Source organism: Micromys minutus (assembly GCF_963924665.1).
Source record: "Micromys minutus genome assembly, chromosome: 10".
Taxonomy (NCBI): domain Eukaryota; kingdom Metazoa; phylum Chordata; class Mammalia; order Rodentia; family Muridae; genus Micromys; species Micromys minutus.
Window position 1 is genome coordinate 51911584 of NC_137979.1, and position 27162 is coordinate 51938745.

A 27162-nucleotide genomic window follows, 5' to 3' on the forward strand; every position below is an offset into this window, starting at 1 on the left:
GTAAAAGGCAAGGAAGGTTGCCCCACTGGACCAAACCTGGCCACCACAGAGACATGTCAGCCCTACGCCAGCCACTCCATCTGCTGTGCCCAATCTGAAGACAATGTCTCTCATCTTTAGTAGAACTTCATGTATGAGGGCTTAAAGCATTGGTTCTTCTTGTCTCAGCAAATGAAAACAGAAGGCAAGCGGTTGGCTGTAGACATTTATTGATTCGTCTGTTGCACCAACAACACACCATACATCACAGGAGACAGAGAAACAGAAGAAACCACAGGCATCTACTTGGGGGCCTTCTTTGGTCCTTAGTCATATATCATACACTTTGGCAAAAAGGCTAGTTTACAGACTCTCGTTGCAGACCTAAATTCTAATTCTCTGTGTAGTCTGGCAAGGGAGACTCACAATGGTACTCTGTAGTTTGTCTAAGGACGAGTCTCCCAAGTGTAAACATTTGACTATACACGTGCCAACTGATGACAGAATCTCTAAGATCCCCTATCCTTCCAGTATATACAATTGAAACTGGAGGCAAACCTCACCATCCCAGCAAATGGAGAGACAGGAGAGGTGGTCAGGGTGCTAGGTAGCATCAGGGAGAGGGGCCAGCAACACCACAGCTGGAAGAAAAACATCACCAGAAGCAGGACTCATAGCACAGTTATTAGAAATCGGACAGAAAAAGGTCAGCCTATTGACCTAAAAGAACCACCAGGTTCTGGAACCATTCATCTCCTCACTAAGTTAACCAAGTGTGTCACAAACTGTGAGGCTCAAAATCCAAGAAAGGAGGAAAACAAGGAAAGAACATGTGCCAAGCCAGAGAACACAAGACCATTGCTCTAATCCCAGTGTTTCCAGACTCAAGCCAAACAGTGACTCAGCTAACAACACAACAGGCGGTAGGGGGTTGAAGCTAAGGCAGGCATCACAGAGCATCCTATTTCTCTCTTCCACTTCCGTCCTACATCCAACAATGATGGACCCAGGGGTGGGAGAACCATGATCCCCCATGGGTGCTTCAACCCAGCCAGGGTACCCCAGCAGTCCCCTGGAGAACAGGACAAACAGCAGCCCTCTTCCCAAACCTCAGGAGGTGTGTGGCCTCCAGATCTCAGAGCCTGCCCAGGCTGGCCCGAAGGAAACTAGGGCTTAGTCCCTGCTGAAGGAAGGAACTCTGCCAAGGCAGCAGGAGGCCAGGAGGCCCCTCACTGCTAGCAGCCTGCCCTCCTCCACCAGGCGGGTATTTACCTGCGTTTTGATCACCAATCCCCTTCCCCATGAAAAGCCTATTCAAGGATCAGGGATTTTAAAAGAATAGAAAGGTCCAAGACTGTGGCCAACCCACACACCAGGGCTCCTTCGGGAGATAGAGTAAGGGAGCCTTACTCTGAACACCAGCATACTTTACACATAATATCACTTGCTCTACTGCCAAGGACACGTGCTTCCCAAGCTGCTGGAACTCCTGGGCTGAATACACAAAGCAGCAGTCTTGACTTCTCCATGCCAGTCCCTCAGGCCCAGCCCCAGCCATCTGCATGAAGGGTGGAGCTACTGTCTAGCTCCAATGAGGATCAGGACCCGGCTTGACCCCAGATCCCCTAGCCAAGCTTTCTACACGTGAATGGACAACAGGGCGTACAGGCAGAGCCTACACATGGCTCACAGGATTCATCAAAAGCTGCAGAGAGGAAGAGGAGGAAGGGAGACTGAGGACAACGCCAAAGCCTGGAACCCCACTAAACTTAACAACACTGCCCCACATTCCTGGACCTAGACTCAGAGTCTGCAGGGAAGAGCAAGAAGACATCTGGAAACCCACAGAGCCAAGAGGACCACCCACATGCAGCCCCTGTACAGGACAAGGAAGGCAATCACTGGGGACTGGGGCTGTCTCCCTCTGTCAGTGTCTTGAAGTCCATGGAGAGGGCTTGTTCTTCAGCCTGGGATGGCCGCTTCCAGTCAGCTTGAGCCAAGATGTACAGCACAACCACCCCAAAACAGATCAGCAGCAAGCCCAGCATGTTGGCCAGGACCCCCTCAGGTTCAAATGTGCTGTACTTGGCCCTGTAGGGTAGGGTGAAGGGAAAGGCCACCAAAGGTCCCAGTTAAGACAAACATAGTCCAAGCCTTAAAGATGCCTTTCCCATGCCCAACCTTCCACCCTCCCAGTGAGAGGCCAGCTCAGAAAGAGGCTTCCAGTAAAGCAGAGGGCCTTGGGCCACGACACTTACCCAAGTTTAAACAGCAGGGCCTCCTTCAGGCCCAGTAGGGCTGTGCCCACAGAAAGGAGGAAGATGGTGGCGCCAAAGAAAATGTGCTGAGGGCGGTAGCGGCTCCGCAGAGAGAATGAAGCTCCAGGGAACAGGAAGAAGCTGAAACCCAGGAGCCACTAAAAGGAGAGAGGGCTCTACTGAACCATGAGCTGGCTGTGACCTAATGGGAGGCCACCAAAGCACTCGTGTGTCCCCTCAAGTACAGAAGTGAAGCATGAAACACTTATGGGAAAGTGGACTGGTCCCCACTACTTGAAGCCTTTGACTTGAGGCCTTAGCCTTCCAACAGCGGTTCCTCACCCTGTGGCTTCAGGAAGCTGAAACATGTAACTCAACAGAGTATAGTAGATGGGCAGAGCAAAGGAGTCTGGGCTAGCCTGGCCTCTAGAATCTTGACTATACCCAGGTCAACCTCCAAAAACAACCCAACTAAATTAACCTGCTCTCTTCTCTTCTGGACATACACCCTGAAGAATAGGCCCCTTTATGGCATACCTGAATGCCATTTCCCCTCCCGGTGCCTCTCCCAGCCCTTGCTGGTACTAGACTCACCTGCACAAAATAAAGGACAAAGACTAAGATTCCGCACCAGCTGTGCAAGCTGTACAGGTCAGCATAGCCCTTCTTCTTGTGGTAGTCGAACACAGCCACCAAGCCTGGAGCAGAGGCAGGGGCCATGTGAGGATAGGGCTAGTCATGGGAAAGGGAGAGGAGGGGAGACCTGGGGGGTGGGGAACGCTAGCCAGAACTTCTGGGCTTTGGTCCAGTCAGATGACAGCCAGTACCCAGTGTCCCTGCCTACGACGCCCGTGAGGAGAAGAGTAGGGGCAAAGCCAAGCAGCTTGGAGTCAGCGTGTGTCCAGCAGCTGCTGCTGGCCCTGAAGCAGCAGGTAGAGAAGAAAAGGCTGTGCTCAGGAACTCACCCACCAGGGCGATGATGAAGGCGAAGACATGCAGCAGCCCATGCAAGATCTTGGTCGTGCGTTTGGCTTCTTTCCTGAAGACACGGTACACCAGCAGAGCTTATGGGAAGTGAGAGAAGGATTTAAGAGTGCAGACTGTGCTAAGAGCTTGTCCAGAACCTGGAGGAGAAATCAGGACTCCATAGGGACCTTGTGCCCATCCTGGTCAAGGTTTCTGAGTCCTTCTAACCCACGCCAGAGAAAGAGGCTACACCGCACTTCTGACACCATCAGAGGCAGCGAAGACAGGGCCCTGCCGAAGACCCACTGTGAGCAACTGCTAGGCCTGGGATACAAGTCACCGACTCAGTTTCCAGGACTCATCACACTGTCAAACTGAGGTGCTGGCCGGACTCTGTGTTCCCATTAGCAGAATGCAGTTCTGGAACCTTCCTAGATAGGCAATCACTGCTCCTGATGTCCAGATTACCAGCTCCCAAGGCTTAATGTGATCCTGCCTAATTTTTACTGACCCTGGATGCCTCCTAGGACCTGCTGCTAAGAGATGGCTGTCAGTAGACACCCCGCCATCCAGCCCCCACAGGCTGTGAGGTGACACTAGCTCAGCCATGTCCACACGAAGCAATACACACATGCATCTATGTCTACTTCCTTTCCCATCATCCAGCTGTCCCTGAAGGTAACTCATAAGCCAGCCTGGCCCTGCTCTATCTAGAAGGCAGCTGTAGCCCCTGAGACGCCGTCTGTTAGAACCAGAGGCAGGTACCAGTGCAGCCAGTTGAAGAGCAGCTGTCACCTTCCAACCACAGGACCCCTGGACTCTACCTAGCTTGAAGACTACCTCTGTCTTGTCTAGAATCATCAAGTTATCTAAATTGAAGGAATGTCTGAGGTGACAGGGTTCCTGCACACCGCCTCTTCTAGAGACAGCTACAAACTGAGGCACAGAAGAGAGGCTGAAGGGAGTTGGCCCCACAGGACTCACCATCTCCCTGCAGGAAGATCATGCCTATGACCATGCAGAGTGGGTGCACATTGAACTGCAGGGAGCCTTCCCAGGCAATGCCGCCTCGGTACAGACCCAGCCACGCACCAGTCACAGCCATCACGGTGAGGCCCAGGAGCTGAGAGAAGGCCACATAGTACGGCAGAGCAGCAGGACTGGATGAGGCACCGTGCTCCATTCTGAGAACCCAGCTGCAAGAGAGAGACAGAGCCAAAGGTATACAGCCTGCCCCCGAGGACTGCCCCCTCTTCCACCCCAGGGCCTCATCCTTGGGCAGAGTCCCAACATCCCAGGAACACCTCAGCAGGAGGCCAGGCCTTCCCACAGCGACAAACTTGACCTGGTGTTCTGTGTACAAGGGAGGACACACGTTTGAAAACATCCTGAGTGTTTTTTTTTTTTTTTTTAAGAATTATTTATTTTATGTATAAGAGTACATTGTTGCTTCAGACACACCAGAAGAGGGCATCAGATCCCATTACAGATGGTTGTGAGCCACCATGTGGTTGCTGGGATTTGAACTCAGGACCTCTGGAAGAGCAATCAGTGCTCTTAACCGCTGAGCCATCTCTCCAGTCGGTCCTGAGATCTGATGACAACATGGCCTCCACCCCTGGGTTAAATTCCTACTTTCTGGGGTACAGTTGACAGATGTGTTGAGGACAAACTGCCTTCCTTCTCCAGGTGGATGGGACGCCCTTCCCGGGTGAGAAGTGGAAGCTTTGCTCCTTCACCCGTTTGTAAGCCCAACTACTGTCCCTAAGAGTCAGCATGGGCACCCCAGAGAGGGTCCCCTTGGTCTACATAACTGTTTTCTGCCCTCCCTGTACAAGACTACAGGCTAGCCCAGTAGCCCCCGCCACCCCTACTTCCTGTCTCTCTTTTCCAGCTCCTTCCAAACCAAGTGTGGGAGGGGGTGCTCTCCTCCCTCCAGAACTGAAGCCCCAGCAATGCGGCCTCACATGCAGAACCCTAACCCCCATCCACCCTACTGAACTGCTGACGATCTGTGCAGGAAGGCAGAGCAGGTATGTTGCTATGTGAAGAGGCACCATCTGTATCAGGAGGCCCTTGAGATCCAGGGAATGCAAACCTGCCATCAAGACTTCCCGAGGCCAGCCCTCAGCCCTTCCTCTGCATGTCCTCCTACCCCTCGGTGTTACCATAAGAAAAGAGGGTGAAGGGCAACAGGCTGGTTCTGGCCTCTGTCCCCTTTGCTCGGTGCTGGCAATGGCTGGGACTCAACACAAAGGAAGGCTCTACCCTGGCTGGACAAGACTACCACCAATGCCACCGCCATGGGAACATCAGAGCTCCAGATTACTGTCCCTGCCCTAGACAGGCAGAACTTGCCTCCCCAGGAACCCATTCTCCCGGCAGCAGTGAGTACCAGAGGATTCACGCAGTGGCCAACAGGAGCTATGGCAGCCACTTCCCCAACGCGAGCTAGTACTATGCTGGCCTGGCTGTGCTCCTCTATGACCAACTCCAGCTCCACCTCCCAATTCTCTGACAGCAACTCCTCCATTTGAAAAGACCAAGGCAGTAAATAATGCACCAATGCACTCTCTGGAAACAGACAAAAAGCAAGTCCTCGGCTTCCTCGTGTGTCAGACATCCACATACATTTCTTTGTAGAAATAACCCCATGCATCTTCTAACCCATCCGCATGAAATGGTATAGCACATACATCTGTGCACGGAGATGAACATACGTCTGCCTCATAGCTTCAATAACTCCACACTACTGCACTGTAGGTCTCTGTCTCCAGCTGAGCCCCTAATTTCTGCCAGTGGGCTCTGCCATCCTACACTGAACATTCAGGAAACTGGTTCTCAACTTTCATGGAATATGCACCACTCGAAGACTTGTGTGAACCCAGGCTAGCCTCTTTCTCCAATTCTTGACATTTTCTTTCAAGTTACCCCTGTTGTGCGGAAATTCTTTCTGAAGCCCTGGCCAAGAGTAAACCTGTGTTTCTGGAATTCCTGATGCTATTCCCGTCTGTCCCCAGTGTGACTGCGAAATCCCATGCCAGTTGTGTCCCTCAGATTCCCACCCTGCTGAAATTTCAGCCTCATCCAAGTTCAGTGTCCTCTCTCATCACAGAATCCCAGATAACCATGGACTGCCCTCCTCCTGCCCAGGGAGTCGACTGGAGGCCACACAGGGGCTCCCAGGTCTCTGCCATCCCTTTTCTCTCGGCCATTTCTGCGGCCATACCAGATCATGCTAGCCCCTCCTGATCAATCTGCCTGACACTGGGACACACCCAGCTTTGTAAGTCACATCACCCCAGCTGCCACAGGACCCTAGCTTGTCCTTCTGCGGCCCTATTATGTTTCCCCTGCAGTAGCAACACAACTTCGGCTAGTGCAGTCGCCCGGCTTCCTCCCCTGCTCCCTGCTGCCTCACGGATTCACTCCAGGACATGACACTTTGCTCACTACTATGTCCCCAGGTGCAGCTCCAGCCCCTCCTCGGTCCTCTAGGCTCCCTCAAAATTTCCTTACCCTCTTGGGTTCTGCTCTAGATTAATCCCACGATGTTCTCTATGGAAGTGTCCTGTCCTGCTCCTTAAAGGCAAGATGGTCACTTCACCCTTCTCCGAGACTCCTTGGGTATCCAACTGAGAGAGAATGCTGTCCCCCCTGTCGTCTTCTGTCCTGCCTCCTCCTCTCCAGGTCACTCCTCCCTTATTAGATTCATCGAGAGCCTGAAGCACAGAATCTGATTAGCTCCCCATCAGGAAGAACAGCAGGAGCAGCTTCTGCCACAGCTTCTTCTCGCTTCACAGAATACAAGGGGCAGATCTGGGGTTCTGGGGTACAGGGGTCAGGCACTGGACCCGCCACTGGCCTGCTTTTTCTGTCCCAGTTAGCCATCTCACAAAGTGGGCAGAAACCCTAGAGAAGGTCTCTTCACAAGGGTGGCTTTACCAATGCCACTGAAAATTCCTTCTGGAATTCGCCGTAGAGCAAAATACCTAAGTGCTGCCCGCGCTCACCACCCAGAGTGAAACAGAGCTTGTAGGCATCAGCAGGGTGAGGACCCAACGGCCAGTGAACCCCACACTCTGTACCAAGCACTTTGTACCCTCTCTGTTCAACCCTCAACAACAGTGTTACTCCCAATGTGACAGATGGCGGAAGTAGGGCTCAAAGATAATAAATAAAGGGCATGCCCAAAGTTGCCATCAGCAAATGGCTGCTTCGCTGGCTGCTGCTCCTTATAGCTGGCAACATTAGATGCTAGAACTCCACAGAAGACTCAGGCCCCGACACCCAGCCACGCAGCCCTGGGAACGAGGGGACAAAGTGAGTGGGACTGGCCCCATCCTTTGAAGGTAAGGCTACAAGGTGATGCAGGGGGAGGGGCTGTTGCTCACCAAGCAGGACCACTCACTTTAATAAAAACAGATGCCCCCAAGGTTCTGGACAGAGCTGCTCTGCCTGTGTCGAGCCTGTGTCTGTGAGCTTTAAAGGGATTGTGGATTATTCCCTTGTAAGCACTGTGTTTGCCACCCCTACAGGGAGAATGTGTTTCCAGAGCACAACAGTGGGTTATCCCAGGCTGGAAATGGCCACTCTTGCGCTAGGTTTCCTCTGCTCCCACAGACCTGTGTTCTCTCCCCTTTTCCCTCCCTCTCTTTTCTCTTATAACATGGTCTCACAGTGTAACCCAGGCTGGCTTCTAACTCCACATCTCCCTGCCTCAGCCTCTTGACACATCACACTCAGTTCAGAGTTTTGCAAGAAAACAGTGCTCATGTGGCCTCTTACATGGCTACCCTCCTTCCTTTCTCAGAGTTCAGGGTGGGGTGACAGATCTCTGGGCTGTGACAGTCACGTAGACACACCACAATCTCCACACGCCACCTGCAGACTGGCTCCCACTTAATGTAATCACACAGGGACATAGCTACCCTCAGGGTTCAAACTGTGCTGAACATCACGCTCCCTCTCCCAGCCCATTGTGTTTTATTAAAAGGCAAGTAGGCCTAACCTCATTACTGGTACCAGATGCACACGCTGAACCACCCAGGAGGCAGAGTGGAGCCCAGGGAAGCAGGACCGCAGCAAACCTGGCTTGGCCACAGCCCTCCCTATCTGGGCAGGCTTTAATTGAGTTAGAAAAGACTGTGGTGGGGGCAGGGACTAGAGCTTTCCTTGCTGGGTAAGATCCTAAGACGTGATGAGACAAAGACAAAAAGAAGCTGGACTGCTGAGATGGGGTACCCAGGGTGCGCCAGGAAGAAAGTCAGCACCAGGTGTGGGCTCAGTACCAGAACTTACGAACAGTTAAAAACAAAAGAGCGTGTCTCATTTCAGAAGATGAAAGGTGAACTTTAAGGGTTGAAGTGGTTGATTTTTCTTTTAATCCAGTCTATATGTTGTCTTTATACCAGGGAAATTTGAGAATATTATTATTTATTTTTATGGAAAAAGGACCCCATGAATGTCATACACCTAAGACATCTGAGGTTTACAGGGCAGCCAGGTCCACAAAGATGTAATCCAGAGAGTGTTCTGCTGTTTACTACTGTGTATGAACAGAGAGATCTAGACTGTTCTCTGAGGTGGCCTCCTCAACTGTGGGGGGAGGGACCTTGAGACCTACCTTATTGGACTTTGGACGAGTAAAATGTAATATATATATTGAGTTGAACAAAAATGCTATTTCCTTAACACAAAAGAGCCCAGTGGTACCAGAGCACAAACCCCTCCTGATCATCACCAAGCCATTCCCCCATAGAACAGAAACTTCTAGAGCAAGGAAGACTGTCAGTCTACCTTTAGTTCTTATTGATGTGGGTGTGACGGGAAAGGGGGAGGTTAAATCAGGATCTCCCTCTGTAGCCCGGCTGGCTTTAAACTTTCAGACTGCCTGCACCAGCCTCCCACATTCTAGGATCACAATCTCTTGTCACCACACGTGACTTTGGTGGCAGTTTTTATGTCTGAAATTTTATATTCCCACTTGTACTCCAATTAGTTGTGAGTTGGTTAGGAATGGAGCTCGAAGCCTGGCATGGCCTTTAATCCCAGCATCCAGATGTGTCTGGGGGTTCAAGAAGCCGGTGGCAGGGCAGAGCATCTGAAGGCAATTCGGCTTCTGGTTCCAGGAGCTCCTCCTACGAGGGGTGGGGTTGGAGCCGTGCAGAATTTTCCTCCCGGATCCAAGTGCTGAGGAGCCATCAGGGTATTAAAGGGAGGTGAGAATACTTTGCCTTTTGTTTTGCTAAGAACAAGACAGAATCCAGGTGCTGGAGATGGAACTTTTCTTAAAGAACATTGCTAAGACAGACTGCCAACGGGTCTGTGACTGGTGATGCAGCGCGGGAGGAAAGGTGGTAAGGGTAAGAAGTGACCGGAAAGGGGAGGTGGCCTGGCTACCACTCGGAGGAGACAAAAGCGACAGCAGATCCCTCCCTCCGAGAAGTTCCGCACCTGCGTCACTTCCAAGGCCAAAGCACGAAGCCCGGCTTTCTGCCAGTCTGGGAACTAGTAATCACAACTAATGTGACTGTGGGGTGCGGGAAAAGAGAGGGGATCCACCAGGCCCGCACCTGAACGCAGGAACCAGCGGCGGGGACAGTGGAGGCTCAGTAGTGGCGAATGCAGTTTGGTCCACACCCACCCACTTTGTTCTACAGCACAGCCACAGGCCCCTAGACTTGAACTCGGGTCACCAGCAGTCCCCATTCTAACTCGGGCAGACGCGGCCCGCGCTCCCCCGGTGCCAGCCGCAGGAACCCCCGCGTCAGGGGACAGGCGGGGACAGCGCCCGGGTCGGTGCGCGCGGGAGGACGGCTCGAAGCCGGGCCTCGCCTGGCCGCAGTCCCAGCCGCCCCTCCGCGCGGAACTCGGTTCCCCGCCGCCTCGTCGCCTACCTCGTCCCGCCGCCTCCAGACCTGCGCGCGTCCCCGCGCCACGCCGCGCCGCGCCCGGGCCGCTCGGCAGGTTCCACGAGCCTAGGCGCGACGGCGTCGCCATGGTGACGGGGCGGCGGCGGGACGGCGGCAGCGCGCGCGAGGAGGCGACGGTCACCTGCGCCGGAAGTGCGGCCAGGCGCGGGCACTCGGCAGGGCGCCGCGGCTACACCGACCCGGGCTCCTGCAGCCTCGGGACCCGCGTGCGGAGAAGGTTAGCGGCGCGGGTTCGGCGCCCGGGTTCCCGATCTCTAGCCTCTCGCTCTCTACTCTCGTCACGCCCGAACCCAGGAGGCCGCTAGGTGTCAGGCCGGGGCTGGGCCAAAGCTTGACCCCGGGAACCCAGGGTCACCTCTCCCAGCCCCCGTGGGCGGAGAGGGCACTTGACACATTACTGGAAGGCTGGGAATAACCCTGCCCTGCCCGCCTCTGCACGCTCGCCACATAGACGCTGTAATTTGATACAGTTTGCCTCCCTTTCTTTTCCACTCCAGGATATATATACACAGAGAGACGGGGAGAAGAGACACCAAACTAAAGGATAGATTCGGTCCTTCCAGCTTCTCATTTAAGGCCTAGACTTGATGTGCCAAAGCCTGTAGTTAAGACTATTGCCAAGCCCAAAGCCTGGGAGTTTAGCGGATCCTGGCTCGCTCTCCAGGAAATGCTACGGGTAGATAAGAGCCCAGCTGAGACTTCCTACAAGCTGGGAACAAAAGGTTCTTTCCTGTTGGATGCCTGGCCAGACTCACCAAGAGTGGGAGAGAAATGGGGTATTTTACCTTGTGAGGCAAAGCATGACTGTAAGACTGTCCTCCCCTATGAAGGCAGTCCTTGGAGCCCCTGAGCATGCTGGGAACTTCCCACAGGTAGAAGGCAGAATTGGGAAAGGGTGCCTTCTTAGAGGGTGAGTATACTGTCCAGTGTTCAGCTGAGAATAGAACCAAGAACCAGAATTACGTTAAGGTTAACTCTTCATCCGGCAGAAGCTAATGGACATTTTAAGGTAAGCAGCAGCCTCCTTGGTGTGCTGACAGGTAAACAGCAGGTAATAAATACATGCTTGTAAACTAAACGTGGAGCGGAGCCATTTCTCATTGTTTGGTGGGTGTGTTTGGACTTCTGGGAGGAAAAGGAGGGACTGATTTGGTGAGATGGATTCTTAGTTTAAGTCTAGGCTCCCTGGCTACAGTGCTGGTCTTTTAGTCCCTTCCAAGACTTGCTGATGCTCCTCTTGGAAAGATCCTTTGCTGGATCATCCCCTAACTCATTCCTTCAAGTCTCAGAGTGCATTTCCTGACCACCAGCGTGGCAGTATGGGAAAGTCTAGAGTTATGAGGAACACACACACACACACACATACACACACACACACACACACACCACTCAATATGCAGGGAAGGACCTCAGAGCATAGGCCTTAAGGAGCAGAAAAGGCACTGAAACAGAATGAATCTTATTCTCATAACCAGGATGACAGACCTAAGAGCCATTTCCACCTGGCACATTCTTTCTCCCCAGGGTCACCAGGTGCACAAAGCTGAAGGAAAAAATGGGACGCTTCAGTTAAATTTCTATTTTAGAAGTTTAGCATAAATATATCCTAAGCACATCTCAAATGTAACCAGGTCTCTTGTGTGTGCCCATGCATGTGTGTATCTGTAGTAGGTATTGGTTTTTCGAGACAAGGTTTCTCTGTGTAACCCTGGCTGTCCAGGCTGGCCTCAAACTCAAGAGATCTGCCTGCCTCTGCCTCCCAAGTGCTGGAATTAAAGGTGCGTACCACCATCACCCAGCCTGTTTTTACTTGAAAGGTAAGTTTTTAATTTTTTTTTTTATTTCACCATGGAATCCTAGTGTAGGCATAGCTCCCTTGTGTTTCTAGAGTCATTAGAGCCCAGAGGAATGTAAAGAGCAATATAAGAATCCACAAGCATGAGCCAAACAAATTTGTATCAGCTCTGAGAACTGGTCCCTGTCCCGCAGTGTCCCCTGGCCAGCTTGCAGCCCAGCAGCAACTATCTCTACCACCCTCAGACTTTGGCAGCAGCAGCCTCAGATCCTTTGGGATTATGTGTGTATCTAAGTTGAAAATAGAACCATGAATCTCTCTGGAAGAAAAGCTTATCTTCCAGATGCATGGCCACCAGAGGTGACCAAGAGAGCAGAGACCCAGGAAGATCAGAGCATCTATTGGAAAAACCACCGTGGGTGGCGAGAGTAGCAGCCAGGCAAGACAATGGCCACAGTGCTTCCAGAGCCAGGAGTAAAGACAGCCACCAGCCAAGGCTGGTCCATTCTGAGAAAATTAGACTTGGACAAACAACATACTGTAGTTACAAAACCTAAATGTGGAGAAGAGGGGAGCTGAGCCAGTCAGGCTGAGGTTATCCTCTGCTGGGCCCTGAAGGAACAGGACATAGGCTGGCTTGGGCTGTGGGAATCCAGCTTTGGGCAGGAATGGGTGGTGATACCATCTAGGACTCTTGATCAGGTTCTGTTCCTCTGCCGGTTAAGGAATTAGAAGGCAGGGAAGACCTGGAACTCAGAACAGGAGCAGACAGACAGCATCAGAAGTTTGAGGAAAAGCCTTTGTTGGGAGCATGGAAAACACATGCACAGGGCAGTCACCTAGAGAAAAAGAGCTTCAAGCAGAGGAGAGACCCTGGAAGCCAGAAAATCCAGTCTCTTCTCCAGAGCTTGGGGTTTAAATCTTTGAAGAGTCATCTTCCTCTAAATTAGGATTGGCCAGTTAGAAGACAGGCAGGGTGACTGATTAGCCCATAACTGTTCTGTAAACATGTCTTGAACTTGTTGGGCCAGTCCAGCAGCTGGTGGCCCACTGGTGGGAGAGGAAGCCCACAGGGCCTTTGTTTTAAGCTGCCAGGTTTTTGTCTCAGGTGGGGGGGGGATGAGGAAGAATCTGGCCACCTTGGAAAGTCACCATCTTTATTACCAAATGTGTCCTCTCTCTCTAACTGCCTGGGGGTTGGGGGCCGGGATGGGGGTGGACCAGGGATCTGTCTCTCTACTCTTCCCCTTCCCTCCTTTCCTTCCTGTTCTTTTCCTCCTCTCGTCCTTTCCTCCTTCCTTCAGGCATGGGTTCACTAGACAGGCTTTGTTCTAGAACCTGGAGAGACCGTAAGAATGAAGACAGGACTCTGATTTCATGTAACTCCAGTGATACAGAACAAAGATCAGAAAGGAAACTACAAATCCCATACACACACACACATACACACATGCACGCACGCAGGCAGATGGATGTCTACACACCAACCTAATCGAATGAAGCTTAGGTGTCATGCTTCAACACAGCAAGCATCATGGAAAGGTAAAGCAGCAGACAGACAGACGGCAGAGGTGGTCATCACAAGGCCAGCGCTAAGGAAGGCTATCTGGGGACAGTAGGGCTGTGGCCATGAGGAGCCCCAGTGAAGGGAATTCCTGTGAAAAGAGCTGAGGAGGGACAAAGGCCCTGAGCCAGTCATCTGTGAGGCTCTCTGCCTTCTGCCCTGCCCTGTACCACTCCTGGATGGAGAACTTAGCTGACTATGCAGAGGTGGGAAACAGGCATGTAAGCAGGTCATCAGAGAACAGAGGTTGAAGGTACAAACTGTGTGCCAGGGTTGCCACACACACACCTGTAATGTACAGGGCATCTGCGCAGTCTCTGTAAACCCATACGCGTAGCTGGGTCTAACCCCATTGGCTGTGATCGGCAGGGCCCAGCCACACTCCTCCTAACCCAGCCCAGGCATTCCTGTGGCTAGTAACGGGCTAAGCAGAGGCCCTGGACCTCAGCCAGCCTGACACCACTCACTCTGCAGCCTTCCCTCCAGGAGAGAAATGAGAAGTTTGTGTCCTAGTCATGTCCTTGGTTCCCATCTCCCACCTCCCTCCCTAACCAGTCAGGCAGGCATCAAACACTGGGGACCTGCCTTGAGAAGAGCAAAGACATCGTGGAAGCTGGAGCCCTGGAGCTAGGCACCCTCCGGCACTGTCAGCACCTGTGTAGAAGGGAGGAGATGCCAGGCCCAGCCTTCTGATCGTCTCTGCCTACAACCATAAACCTCAGGGCAGGGACTCCTACACTTTGTCCAAAGCCTGAGGCCTCTGGGAGTTCCCATCTTGGTCCCTGAAGTTACTGATGCTGTAGGGTACAGAGCCTGGCTCTCAGCCAAGCTCTGCACTCCAGGGGATGCAATGGGATATGGTGGCCTGTTTGAGTGGGACCAGGCATGACCTGGGGCTGAGTACCCACCCCAGCAGGCTGTGGGTTGGAGTCCAGTCAGTAATTCCCAGACAGAGCTCCGCCTCTCCACCTCCCTGACCAGGATCCCTGCTACAGCTAGAACAGAAGATGAGGAGGTAGCAGTGAGGGGCTGGGCCAGGTCCCACCTCCAGGGGCCACACTGCTGACTCTCCAAGGTCACAGCCAGGCAGCAGCCTGTTGCTCTAAGTCCAAGGTTTTCACCTCTCCATGTTCTCTTCCCTCCCACCGCCATCCTTCCTCCTCCTCTTGACTTTGGCCTTGGTCATTGCCTTCTGCCCCGAGTACTGCTATCAGGTTGATTTGAAGGTACCTTGACCTCAACCCAAAAATCTCCCTTACCAAGGAAACCACAGGAAATGGCTGGAGCTGAGGGACTCAACCCCAGCTTGTCCTCATCCAGATGACTCTGTCTTAGGCCTCATGGCCCCTGTGGGGTCCTCAGTCCTTCCTGCTCTTTCCCAGGGGCTGGCACTGGAACCCTCAGAACTGTCACCTCTTTATACACCTGCCTCATGCCGCCCCAGGAGTATGCCATAGCCTAGCCTCTGCCCAGCCATGGTAGCTGCTGCTACTGTCCCCTTGCCTTGGAACTTTTGTCTGGCACCTGAACAATCCTCCTCTGGAAGTGCTTTTTAGAACAAAGCACTACCTCCCCCACCAGGAAGAGCCTCTTCTGGCCCACTATGGTGTAACCAGAGTTCTAAGCCTGAAGCCCTGGCTCCAGCTAGACTCAGCTGCCAGCCTCTGCCACAGACAGAGATATAGACAAAAAGCAGAGAGAGACTGTTCCTGCCTTCCACCTAGTTTGAGACAGGATGTCTTTGTTACTTTCCCAGGCTAGCTGGCCCTCCTGGGGATTCTCCCATTGCTACCTCTCCTATATGAGCACTGGGGTCATTCTCTATGCTCAGCTTTTACATAGGCTCTGGGATTTGAACTTTGGTCCTCGGGCTTGTGCAGCAAGCCCGTGGAGCCGTCTCTCCAGCCCCAAGGGCATTTTTTTTTAAATATCTCATTTATTCTCATCACCATTTTAGGAAAGAAATATATTTTGACTACAAAGTTTAGAAATATCGATTTAGAAGAAAAGCTATTGTGATAAGGAAGGCAAGCTAAGCCACATATAATATTACGCCATCTGAGCACTGAGAAGGGAGGAGCAGGAGGCGATTTCAGGCTAGTTCCTGGAATCCTGCCTCAAAAGAGAGAGTGTGGATGGGGGAGGGTATGTCAGCATTCCATCACCACCCTTGCTGACTCAGGAACACGCTATCAGAGTCAGCTGGCCTATGGGACGCACACACACAGGTCCATAGGGAACTGAAACAGACCTGGTGACAAGGAGGAGGCCACATCAGGAAGAACTTTGTACTTGGCTCTCAGAAGTGTGGCTTCTGTCCCCTGAGGTGACCACAAGCAAAGAAGGTTTGGGGAAGAGATCCTAAAGTCAGATTGGAGCTTAGCAAACCTCACAGCAGTGTGGAAAGGGATCAGAAAGGCAAAGGGGGTCTGCAGGCAGAGCCACTGGCAGTGGGCGTGGACGGGAGGAAAGATCAAGAAGAGCTGCTGCTGCTCCCAGAGTTGTTAGGCCAAAAGCTTGTGCTTTAACAGCCCTACCAATCTAGCGTCAGCATTCTCATCAAGAAGCAGATAAAAGAGCCAAGCATCGGGCTTGGAAGCTAGTGCAGTCAGTAAAATGCATACCACTAGAGTCTGGGCACCTGAGTTTGAGCCCCAAGAGCCACATTAAAAGAAAGAGAGAAAAGCCCAATATGGTGGTATAAAGTTTTAGTCCCAGAACTCAGGAGACAGAGGCAAAAGGATCTCTGAGTTCAAAGCCAGCCTGCTCTGCATAGCAAGCTCCAGGACTACATAGAAACAAAGAAAAAGGCTGGAGAGATGGCTCAGCAGTTAAGAGCACTGCCTGCTCTTCCAGAGGTCCTGAGTTCAAATCCCAGCAACCACATGGTAGCTCACAACCATCTGTAATGGGATCTGATGCCCTTTTCTGGTGTGTCTGAAGACAGCGACAGCATACTTATAAATAACTCTTTAACAAAATAAAGAAAAGTGAAAGAAAGGGAAGGATAGAGAGAGAGGGAGGGAGGGAAGGAGGGAATGCAAGCAAGCCAGCCAGGGGCAGCTGTGGCTCATTTGTAATTCCATCACCAGGCAGAAGCAGGAGGATCAGTGAGAAACCACTACAGAATGACACCGGGTGTCAACCTCCACATGCACACACACCACAACACACACACACAACATATAACATGTACATGCCATACAACAGGCACATGCACATGTGCACGCACACTTGAATGCATGCATGTATGCATTCTTGGGAGGGGCTAAATAATGAAAAACTGAAAGATTTATTCAATATGGCTCCTCCATTCTCTCCTGCATGGCCTTCAGACAGAACTGGGTGAGATCTTGTGAAGAGTCAAATCCCTCCCTCGGGCTGGCACCAGGCTGCAGCCTACCTGGGGCTCCTGAGGAGATTCTTGTTTATTGGGTACCAGTGTCTCAGTACCTGGAAGCCAAGGGAAGGACACGAGGCATCTCTTCAGAAAAATCTTCATCCCTGCCAAAACATTGTATATACTGGGGAAATGGTGGGCAGAAGGGAGACCCCACAGGAGGCCAGCTTGGAGGAGTGCCAGCCTATCCCTTTAGTGGCAGAAGGGACTTTGACTTCCTAGAGGTGAAGCCAGAAGAAATAGCTTTAAGATTTACGATTAAACAGTACCAAGACGCTGAGTCCAAAGAGTAGGAAACTTGGCCGGGCATGGGTACCTACCTGTAACCCCAGGCAGGAAGAGCTGATGAGGCCAGCCTATGCTGCATGTCAAAACACAACAAAACCACGTAAACCGTGGAAGTCCTCACAGTTTGTGGGAAGGAGAAAGATTAGACAGTGTCACCACTCTTGGAGACCCTGTCCCACCGTGTTGGGCTCCACCCCAGATGATCTCATTCAACTAATTCCTGTGCCTCAGCTTCCTCACCAGCAAAATGGGAGTCAAGGGACACCTAGCTTGCCAGGTTAGGGGTTCAGAATTAGTGGAAATACATGAAGCACTAGGGGGACACGGCCTAGTCAAGTTGTACCTTCACATCCCGGCAACACAGAGCATCCTGGGTGGAGGATGCTAGGTCCTGACTGATACAGCTTTGAAGAACGTCCCGGTAACCACTTCCTGGGCTCTTGGGAAGGGGCCGAATGTCTCCTAGTGAGTTCTTGGGAATAGAACCCTGAGCCATCAGCATGCAGAGGACAGAAAAAGGTCAAAAGGTCCTTGTGGCTGCAGGAGGGAGAACAGACCACAGGGGTCTGCCTGCAGCTGCAGGATGAGATGTCCTACAGTGAACCCTCTTCACAGCAAAGGTCCGGCCTTTGGGGACCACGCAGTGCTGTCTCCTTAAACAAACCTCCCCACTTTGAGCATGTTCCTTCTCTGACAGGCACTCCTCTGCCTCCCTGAAACCTGGACTGTCTAGACAGACACCCACTGAACAGCCTCAAGCTCAGTTCTGCTGGGCCATGGCCTCTGATCTCTGGACCTCTGCACATGCTGGCTCCCTGCTCTCCCTACTTTGATGCCCTAGGGAGGACATCCCACACCCTCCTCACCCTAGCAGCTCAAGCAGCCTTTCTTTCCAGCTTGCCTGTCACTTCCTGGTCCCTTCATCCTAAGCATTCAGTACCTCTGTGCCCCCTAGGCCACAATTGATGGATTTCAACTCCTCTTGAGGATCAACCTCAGGACATCCCCCATTGGGTTTATGCAGGTGAGGCCAGGCTGTTCTTGCTCGGGGCTGTCTCCACTGTCACCAAACACAAGCACGGGGCCTGCGCTGTTTTTCTGGCTCCTGGTGGAACCATGCCAAGGAAGGAGTAAATGAACGAGTGGGAGGTTCTAATGAAGTGCAGGCCAGATGAGGCAACAGGAGAAAGGACAGATGTGAGTCAGAACTTACTCATATGTTCCTGGCCTGAGCCGCCAAGATACACTGTCTCTGTCCACAACTATGGCAGAGCCAGGCTGCCTCCTGGACTGGAAGGAAGACAGCTCCCTTTCCTGCTGCCTGGGAAGTGTATGGACAGGGTGTGCTAGAGACAGGGTCGGGCACACGGAACTGCTCCAAGGCTTCTCAGACGTACATCAGCTTTCAGATTATTTATTCTAAGGAGCTGTCTCTGTGCATCAGCACAGCCTTGAACATACGGGAGTCCTCCTGCCTCAGCCTCTTCAATGCTGGTACTATAGATGTGAGCCTGCACTCAACCTCTTTACTATTTTTAATTTTTTTTTATAGAAATTATTGTTATTATGAGGATATACAGGGCTCAGAGGACATCGTGTGGAATTTGGTTCTCTCCTCCCATGGGGTAGCCAAGGATTGTTTTCAGGCTGTCAGACTTGGCAACAATCACCTCTACCGGCTAAGCCTTCTTGTACATTCTTAGATGTACAGTACAATGGTAAGAAATATTAAAGGGTGATGGGTCCCTTAAACCATAGCACTTGGGAGGCCGGGGGTCTCTGTGAGTTCAAGGCCAGCCTGGTCTGTGTAATGAGTTCTAGGACAGCCAGAGCTACTTAGTGACTCTAAGAAGGTAGAGATGTAGAAACACATTCATCTCTAAGACTAAAAACTCTACCTACGAAACGCTAACTCAACAACTTTTTAAAAAGCAATGTCCTACTCATTAAGTTTATGTTTGACCTAAAACTGGAGGGAATACTCAAATAAAACAGAAAAGGGATGCCCCAGAAGGCAGGCCTGGGGCACATACAACTGGGAAGAGGAAACAAGAGCATGCCAAGTTCACACACACACATGCGCAGGCTAGCCTGGGCTACCTGATCCTCCGTCTCAAAACAATGAGACAGAGTCGGAGCCAGGCATGGTAGTGTACTGCCTGTGTATCAGAACTTAAATCACAGCCCTCTGGAGGCTGAGGCAGGAGAATCTCAGGTTCTAGGCCAGCTTGTGCCTCTTGTGTGTCCTCCCAGAAAACATAAAGAAAGGAAAAGATGAGAAGAAAAAGAATTGCTTTGGCTTAGTAATGCAACTGGGCTCCTGGGCCTTATCCCCAGCACTGAGAGAGATCAATATAAAATAATTTATATTTTATATAATATATAATAGAAGAGGAGGAAAAGGAGGAGAAGGAAGAGGAGAGAAGAAGAAGCCTCCAAAGCTGACTGTTTTTGTGTTGTGAGAGGAATAATATTTGCTTCTTTGTGGTGCTGAGAATTAAACCGAGGCAAGAGCCCTGCCTCTGCCCAACAGCTGCGAACCAGACTCGTGATTCTTCACATGAAAGGGACTTGAAGATTTTTACCAGTTTCAGGTTGTCACAGGGAGACCTGGCTGCCTGGACAAAGGTGGCTCCAACTGCCCCAGCTCCATCCCCACAGCCGGCTCTGGGGGTCTCCACAGCTGCCAGCCAGCCCTGGGGTCCTCCTCAGTGGAGAGCAGCACAGTCTGAGGGAGGAGGCATGCTGGAGGCTGGGAATCCATTTCACAGAGAGAATAGACCCGGCAGGAGTGTCTGCTGTGGGAAGAATGCAGAACGACTGTTTGCTGAGCCTTCGAGTCATACACCTTCCTGTCCTTGGCTGAGTTCAGGCATGAATAGGGTAACAGAGTCGTGGGAAACATAACTAGGAAAGAGCAGTACTTTCCCGGGCTTTCCTTCTCCACGAACCCAACATTTTAAAAAATCTAACTATTTCTCCCCTGTGAATTTTTTATTAAAGAACATTTCTTTCATATAATAGTTTCCCCCTCCCCTAATTCCTCCCAGATCCTCCCCATCCATCTAACTTTATGTTCTTCCTCTCAAAATACACACACACACACACACACACACACACACACACTCCATGTAAACAAAAATCAAAACAAGGAAAAGACCAATAAGACAAGAGAATGTCAAAACAAAGCAAAATGAAACAAAAAGTCCACAAAAACACCACTGAGCTCCCTTTGTGTTAGCTACTCCTGGGCACCCGGCCCACCCTGGTGTGTGGTAGAGCATTTGCCCAGCAGGCACGAGGCCCTGGCACTTATGATTCCCCAGTAAAACACATCAAAAATGAAAGAGAAATAATTCACGTAGCGTTGGGTATATGGGTAGAAGGTAGTGGTGGGGGATGGGGAGGAGGAGTGGGGTAGAGGGTGTGGGGGTAGGTTTACGGATGGGGTGGAGGGTGGGGGTAGGGGTGGAGAGTAGGAGTGGGGTGGAGTATATGGGGTAGGAGTGGGTGGTATGTATGGGTAGTGGTGGGGGAAGGGGTGAAAGAAAGGGGTGGGGGTTTAGGGGTTTAGGGGTAGGGGTTAGGGTAAGGGAAGAGTGTGTGGGGTAGGGGTGGGATGTGGGTGGGTAGGGGTGGCATGTATGGGGGTAGGGGTGGGGTGGGGTAGAAGGTAGGGGAATGGGGCTGGGGTGTTCGGGGGTGGAGTGTAGGGTAAGGGTGGAAGATTGGTGTGGAGGCTTGGGGAATGGGGGTAGGGGTGGGTGAGTGGGGTTGGGCTAGAGGTGGGGGGTAGGGGTGTGTGGGGTGGATGGGTGGGGGGCTATGGATGGGGTGTGTGACCATGAGTGGGAAAATGACCTTAAGGCAGTAGGGAAGTATTAGAGTGAAAGTAGAAGCTATGTGCAGAAGGGAAACGCACACCCACAAGGAGGGTCGTGGGATAGGCAGAGGGGTTAAGGGCATGCGATCAGCTGAAATCCATTATGTTGTATGGCATCCTTAAAAATCAATGAAGACTGCCTGGGTGTGGTGACACCTACATCTAACGAGCGCTTAGAACACAGAGGCAGGTAGACCTCTGTGAGTTTGAGGCCAGCCTGTTCTACAGAGAGAGTTCCAAGATAACCAGGGTTACACAGACTGTCTCGAAAAACGAAGAGTTCAAGATTGCCTCTGTCTATATAGTCTGTTGGGAGCCTGTCTGGAATGCCAGGATATATGAAACCCTGTCTTAAAACTTGTGCATCGCACACACACACACACACACACACACACACACACACACACGGGGGCGTGTAAAATCTTAGTTACTTATCAAGCAGAGTATAGCTGTGAAGCTCAAGTTAGCCTTGAACTTGTGACCCTCCTGCCTCAACCTCTCCTGTACCAAACTTGTCTTTTTTTAGATTCGTGCAATCCAGAATGTCTGATGACGTATTGCCTTTGTAGCACCTTCCCAGATTTCTAGTTCCACAGCAAGTAACATTTTGTGTGTCATTAACTGGGAGACAAAGAACCCAGCTCCTGTAGCCATCCTTTTTCTTCTCGCAGATCCTCTACACTCCTAGGCTCTGCTGATCCTCTCTGTGGACAGCCCTTCCCCCCCCACCCTTGCTTTAGCCTTTGAAAAAAAACACTTTGTATTCATTATCTCCATATCCTGCCTGTCAAAGTGATTGGTCTGAATCCCTGTGGTTCCCTGTCCCGCTGGCCGAGGGTGAGGGGGTCCCACACGGATCTTTGATGCTGTTGTTCATCTAGTTTTCTTTTTGCCAGACTGGGGAATATCTATTCTCTTGTTGCTACTGAGGTTAAACATCCTGGTGTTTCTTATTCTTAAACATTCCTGCTTGTTTCTTTTTTGCCTTTTTAAATAAATTAACTTATATATAATTACACATAGCTTCAGTTAGCCTGGAGCTCACTAAGTAGACCAGGCTGGTCTTGAACTCAACTGAGATCCACCTGCCTCTGCCTCCCCAGTGCGGCATTAAAGGTGTCTATCAGGCAGACAACCTTGAACTCTTGACTCTCCCTGCCTCAGCCTTCCAAATCTGATTACAGATGTATGCTACCACGCCTAGCTATAAATACATAAAATGTAACAATCTGTCTGTGCCCCCGCTTTAGGAGCTATGGGGGAGGGGTGTTTGGGGGATCAGAGCTTAGAAAACTGAACACTACATGCGCTAGGCAAAAACTCTACTATTGAACTTAAACCCCAGCATCAGTATACCAAAGTGGCCATGTTTGTTATGGTTTTGCTCTCTAAGTATCCCTGGCTGTCCTGAAACTCACTGTGTAGACAAAGCTGGCTTTGAAATCAGAGATCCACCTGCCTCTGCCTCCAGAATTCTGGGACTAAAGATGTGTGTCACCACAGGTGGTTTGCAGTGTTTTGTCTTTGAGAGTGTGCCTCCCTCTTCAGGCCAAGGAGACCTCAAACTGTGACAACCCTCCCCCAGTCCTCTCTGACTTTGCCTCCCCAAATGCTGGAATTACAGACATGACTCACTGTGTCCAGCAGGCTTTTGTCTTCTGAGCCCTGTATGTATCCGTTTATTCTGATTAACAAATAGTGTCCCGGTACATGGATATAGCACACGTGTTCATTTATTCGCCAGTTGTTGGATATTTGAATAGTTTCCACTCCCATCACTACTTTGGCGCTGAACATAGAAGCATTCTGTGGCCGGAGAAATAGCTCGGATTGTAAAAGAGCTTCCCATACGAACCCAAGCACCAGAGCTCGATCCCAGAACCCACGTAAAGTAGCAGCTAAGAACTGACTCCACAAAGTCCCCCACACACACACACCACACTCAAAAGTAGTGGAAGGGGGCACACAAGATGGATGACGGGAGTGTTAAGGCCATAGGGACATTTGGTAGTGGTCTTGTATGTGTTAAATTTCTATCGCATTTCTTGGCTTTTATGTGCACAACGTGTCATGTACACACACCTCATAATAAGGCATTTTAATAGTGAAAGTTTGTCTCCCATTCTTGACACTAAGGTCTCAACCTGATGTCCAAAAGAGGGAACATCTGTGCGGCCTGAGTGCCCCACCCCTGCTTTGGACAGGCCCAACCGTGAGACCACCCACCCCTGTCTGCCTAGGGCTCCTCCCCCTCATCCTCACGGCTTGGCCTTGGACCCGCAGACCTACTTTTGGCCTCAGCATCCTCATCTCCACGCTTCCGTGGCGTTTGTTTTGTCTGTAGACCGCAGTCGAGCAGAGCGTGGGATGCAGGGAGCTGCTGCCAGCTCAGCCCTGTCGCCAGGGCAGCTGTGCACTACCAGATCGTGTTCAGAAATGCGGGAGGAATCCCGGGCGCAGGATCCGACGGCCATGTGGCATTGTCAGGGCGAGCTGCTCTGTCTGTAGGCTAGAAGACCAGAATCAGGCACTTGTGTCTTCAGGAAAGGTTTTAAGGTATTGAAAATCGCGAGCAGGGGCTCGATGGTAGAGTGCTTGCCTGCCCTGCAGGAGGTCCATCCCACAACACTGCTTTCCCCCCAAGCAGACAAACAGAAATCTCAAAATAAATAGTGGCTTTGTGACCTTCAGAGACCTCCAGGAACCCTCAGGGGAGGTAACTGGGCTAGATGAGGCCTAAAATAAGACTTTGCAAGGCTGAGATTTCACATTTCTTTGGAGGTCACCAAGGCCCATGGGCATAAACACACTGCCCAGTGAGTTCTGAGTGGGAACCTATTTCCTCCTCGGGCAAACACCTGCCACAGAATCTCCTCCAGTCTGTGGCCCAGCCTGCCTGTTCCGCAGTTGGTCCCGGCAGAGGAACTGGGTTTTTATTTTTACCTAACCGGTTTTAAAACAGAAGCAGTGAGAGGTGTTTTGGCTGGACTATATTACATGCTGCTAAAAATTTAGCATTTGAATCGAGACATATACAACACACCAGATGTCTTAAGCCATAGCAAAGACAGAAGGCAAAATCTGTTGATAGAAACTATGTGTTAAAAGGCCATTTTAGATACTTCTGAGTTAAATATATCAGACTGTTACTATGTCCAACATTGCTATTAGACAATATAAAAGTAGGCCCCGGGGTGTAGCTGGGGAATAGGCATGAAACCCTGGCCTCTCCTCAGCATCTCAAGCACCCTGCTGGTGTGGCACATCTGTAAGCTCGGCGCTTGTGAGAAAGAGGCAGGAGGGTCAGCGCTCAGAGTCATCCTTGGCCACATAGGATTTAAGGCCAGCCTGGTCTACATAAGACTGTCTCAGTGAAGGAAGGGAGGGAGCAGACTCCTGAAGCCAAGGTGAGCAGGATGCTGAGTGGCTAAACCTGTGTTGTCTAGGAGCCTTTTCTGGGATGATGGGAATGTTTGTCTAGCAGGCCTATAACAGATCTGAAGAGCTCAGGGTAGAGCACCTGCAAGGAAATGTATATATATGTACTATATATATGTACATACATACATATATATGTACATACTTACATAAATCAGACTTACATACATCCACACTGGCTTCCTTCTCCTGTCTTTATTCTAGGAAAACAGTATTATTGTTAAGAAAAAAAGTTATTATAATGACATTATTATTAAGAAAAACGTTTTCTTTTCCTTTTTATTTATTTTGTGTGTGTGAAGGGATTCTAACCAGCCTGAGCGTGGCAAACATGGTTGTGGCAGGTCTTGCCCTTCTCCCCATTCCCTCTGCCTTGCAGGGAAAAAAGTGTTAAAATACATCCTGTGATGGTTTGCTCAGCATATACAAGGAGAGGCAAGATTAGAAGGTGTGGATCTGTTGGAGTAGGTGTGGCCTTGTTGAAGTAGCTATACTGTGGGTGTGGGCTTTAATACCCTGTCCTAACTTCCTGGAAGTCAGTATTCTGTTAGTATCTTCAGATGATGTAGCATTCCCAGCACCTCCTGCACCATGTCTACCTGGATGCTGCCATGTTCCCACCTTGATGATGATGGACTGAAGCTCTAAACCTATAAGCCAGCACCGATTAAATGTTTTTATAAGACTTGCCTTGGTCATGGTGTCTGCTCACAGCAGTAAAACCCTAAGATACATTCCTAAAGATAAGCCCCCAAGGTCTATTCCCTTATTTACCACTTCCTCCTCCTAAGGCTGACTACCAAGGTCCAGCTACCAAAGTATTGAAGTCTGGCAATCGAAAGCCCCCTTTAGCTCACCTAATTAACATACTCAATTAAAATTAAACACCTCATCCTAACAGGGTTTCCCCTTATACTTTTATAAATTGTCATTTGCCTATGGGCCAGGTCTGTCTCCTCTCTATCCAGAACTGTCCTCACCCCCCAATACCCTCCCTTCCTTCTTGCCCCCTTTCTCCTCTCCTGTGTTCCCTCCTTCCTTCTCCCTTTTCCTCTATCTCCTATCTTTGTCCCTTATCCCTGCCCTCTGTACCACTGGGACAAATAAATCTCCCTGTGCTAAGAACTTTGTCTTGGGGTGTCTTCAGCTGATTTTGAGGTTCCTACTGTGTGTGTGTGTGTGTGTGTGTGTGTGTCTATCTGTCTGTCTGTCTGTCTGTCCGTCTGTCCTGGAACTCACTCTGATGACCAGGCTGGCCTTGAGCTCAGTAATCTACCTGCCTTTGCTTCTCTAAGGACTGGAATGAAAGGTATGGGCTACCACTCCCAATTGGCTCAAGTTTTCTAACACGGGGGCCCTAACCTCTGACCCACTGAGACTACCTCCTTACCAAACTTTAGCCCAGTTCCTTGGAGAACAAGTTTTCCCTTTACCCTAATTTAAAGGTTAACAACAGTCATCTCTCAGAAGAGGATTGTCAACAGATGCTTCTGACAGTATTAATAAATATGTGGTGTTCTTGGTCTTTGTTGCTTAATCCTGCTTCTGCCTCCCCAGTGCTGGGATTGCAGGCACATTCCACCACACTGTGCTCAACATCATGGTTCTGGGTGGAGCTACACAACCAGAGAAGGTGTATCCATCCATCTTCCCAAGAGCCTAAAAGAGAGGACAGGTAGAAATTGTCACAGTCACTGTACATGGGGAAGCTGAGGCTCAAAGAGATTATTGGGCTATGGTCCTGAGGCATACATGTGCGGTCCTGGCTTTTCTAGCTTCTTATCTGAGGCGGCTACCCTTCCTTCTTTTTGATGCCCATTGTGAAGATGTTTCCTCCAGGCAAGATACAATCATTACTGTCTTGAAAGTTGCTCTGATCAGCCCGGTTTAGCACTCCTCAAGTGAGGAGGTACAACACCAAGGTGGCTCAGGAGACCCTTCCCATCCAGGGATACGTAAGTGATTAGTAATTGTTGATGAGAGACTGGTAGTATAGCTGCCCATAGTTGTCCAAACCTATTTAAACAGCCCCCAAACATTCATTGGCTCACCAAGCTAGACTCGGGTAGAGTCTTTGTTTTGGTCTTTCATTGTCCTTTCTGTCTGATGTGAATACAACAGTTCCTGTGTAGGGACTCAGCTACCACCAGGATATGGTGCTGCTATCCGTGTAGTTCCGCTGTTGGAGAGGTTAATGCAGAATCGGAACATGGAGGCCAATGTGGGAAATATACCAAGTTGGTCTGTCAGTCTCCCTGCCTGATCCCTGATGCTCTCTTTCAAAAAAAATATAAGTAAAATGGTGTAGGAGGAGCACTCAGCGGTAGGACACGGGCCCCTTGTTACATCTCAGCGCTAAGGACAGACACTGCAGACAACACCTGCTGTATAGAACAGAGAGATCCACATGGGACAGGGAGTCAGGGCTCCTTCCTAGACAGGACTTGAGCTAGGGTCCTGAGTGGCAGCAGGTTTGGACCAAACAAGGGGAGTCAAAACCAATCTACTTGTCAGACTTCATAATGCTATAATTAGTCCTTTGGTCTTTGATGTGGAGTTCGAATACTGGAGGTGGAACCCGGGGCCTTGCGTGGGCTAGGCAAGTGCTCTTCTGTGTTCCTACTCCGGGCATTTAAAACTTAACAGTTTACCAAGA

At 50.8% G+C, this 27162-nt stretch overlaps 1 protein-coding gene across 2 annotated transcripts; it reads right to left on the minus strand.

Moving 5' to 3' along the window:
- Nucleotides 1-329: 329 nt before the first annotated feature.
- On the minus strand, nucleotides 330-10206 carry CYB561 (cytochrome b561). 2 transcript variants are annotated; one of them, XM_080922636.1, is made up of 6 exons: nucleotides 10103-10206; nucleotides 4188-4399; nucleotides 3203-3301; nucleotides 2832-2935; nucleotides 2238-2395; nucleotides 330-2070 (listed from the first exon to the last, which is right to left on the minus strand). In XM_080922636.1, exons 2-6 carry the CDS (start codon nucleotides 4384-4386, stop codon nucleotides 1878-1880), a joined length of 753 nt encoding a protein of 250 aa, XP_080778762.1. In that variant the 5' UTR covers nucleotides 4387-4399; nucleotides 10103-10206; the 3' UTR covers nucleotides 330-1877. The 2 variants fall into 2 exon arrangements, with proteins under 2 accessions (XP_080778762.1, XP_080778761.1); XM_080922635.1 differs by lacking the exon at nucleotides 10103-10206 and adding an exon at nucleotides 6723-6848.
- Between the last annotated feature and the right edge of the window lie 16956 nt (nucleotides 10207-27162).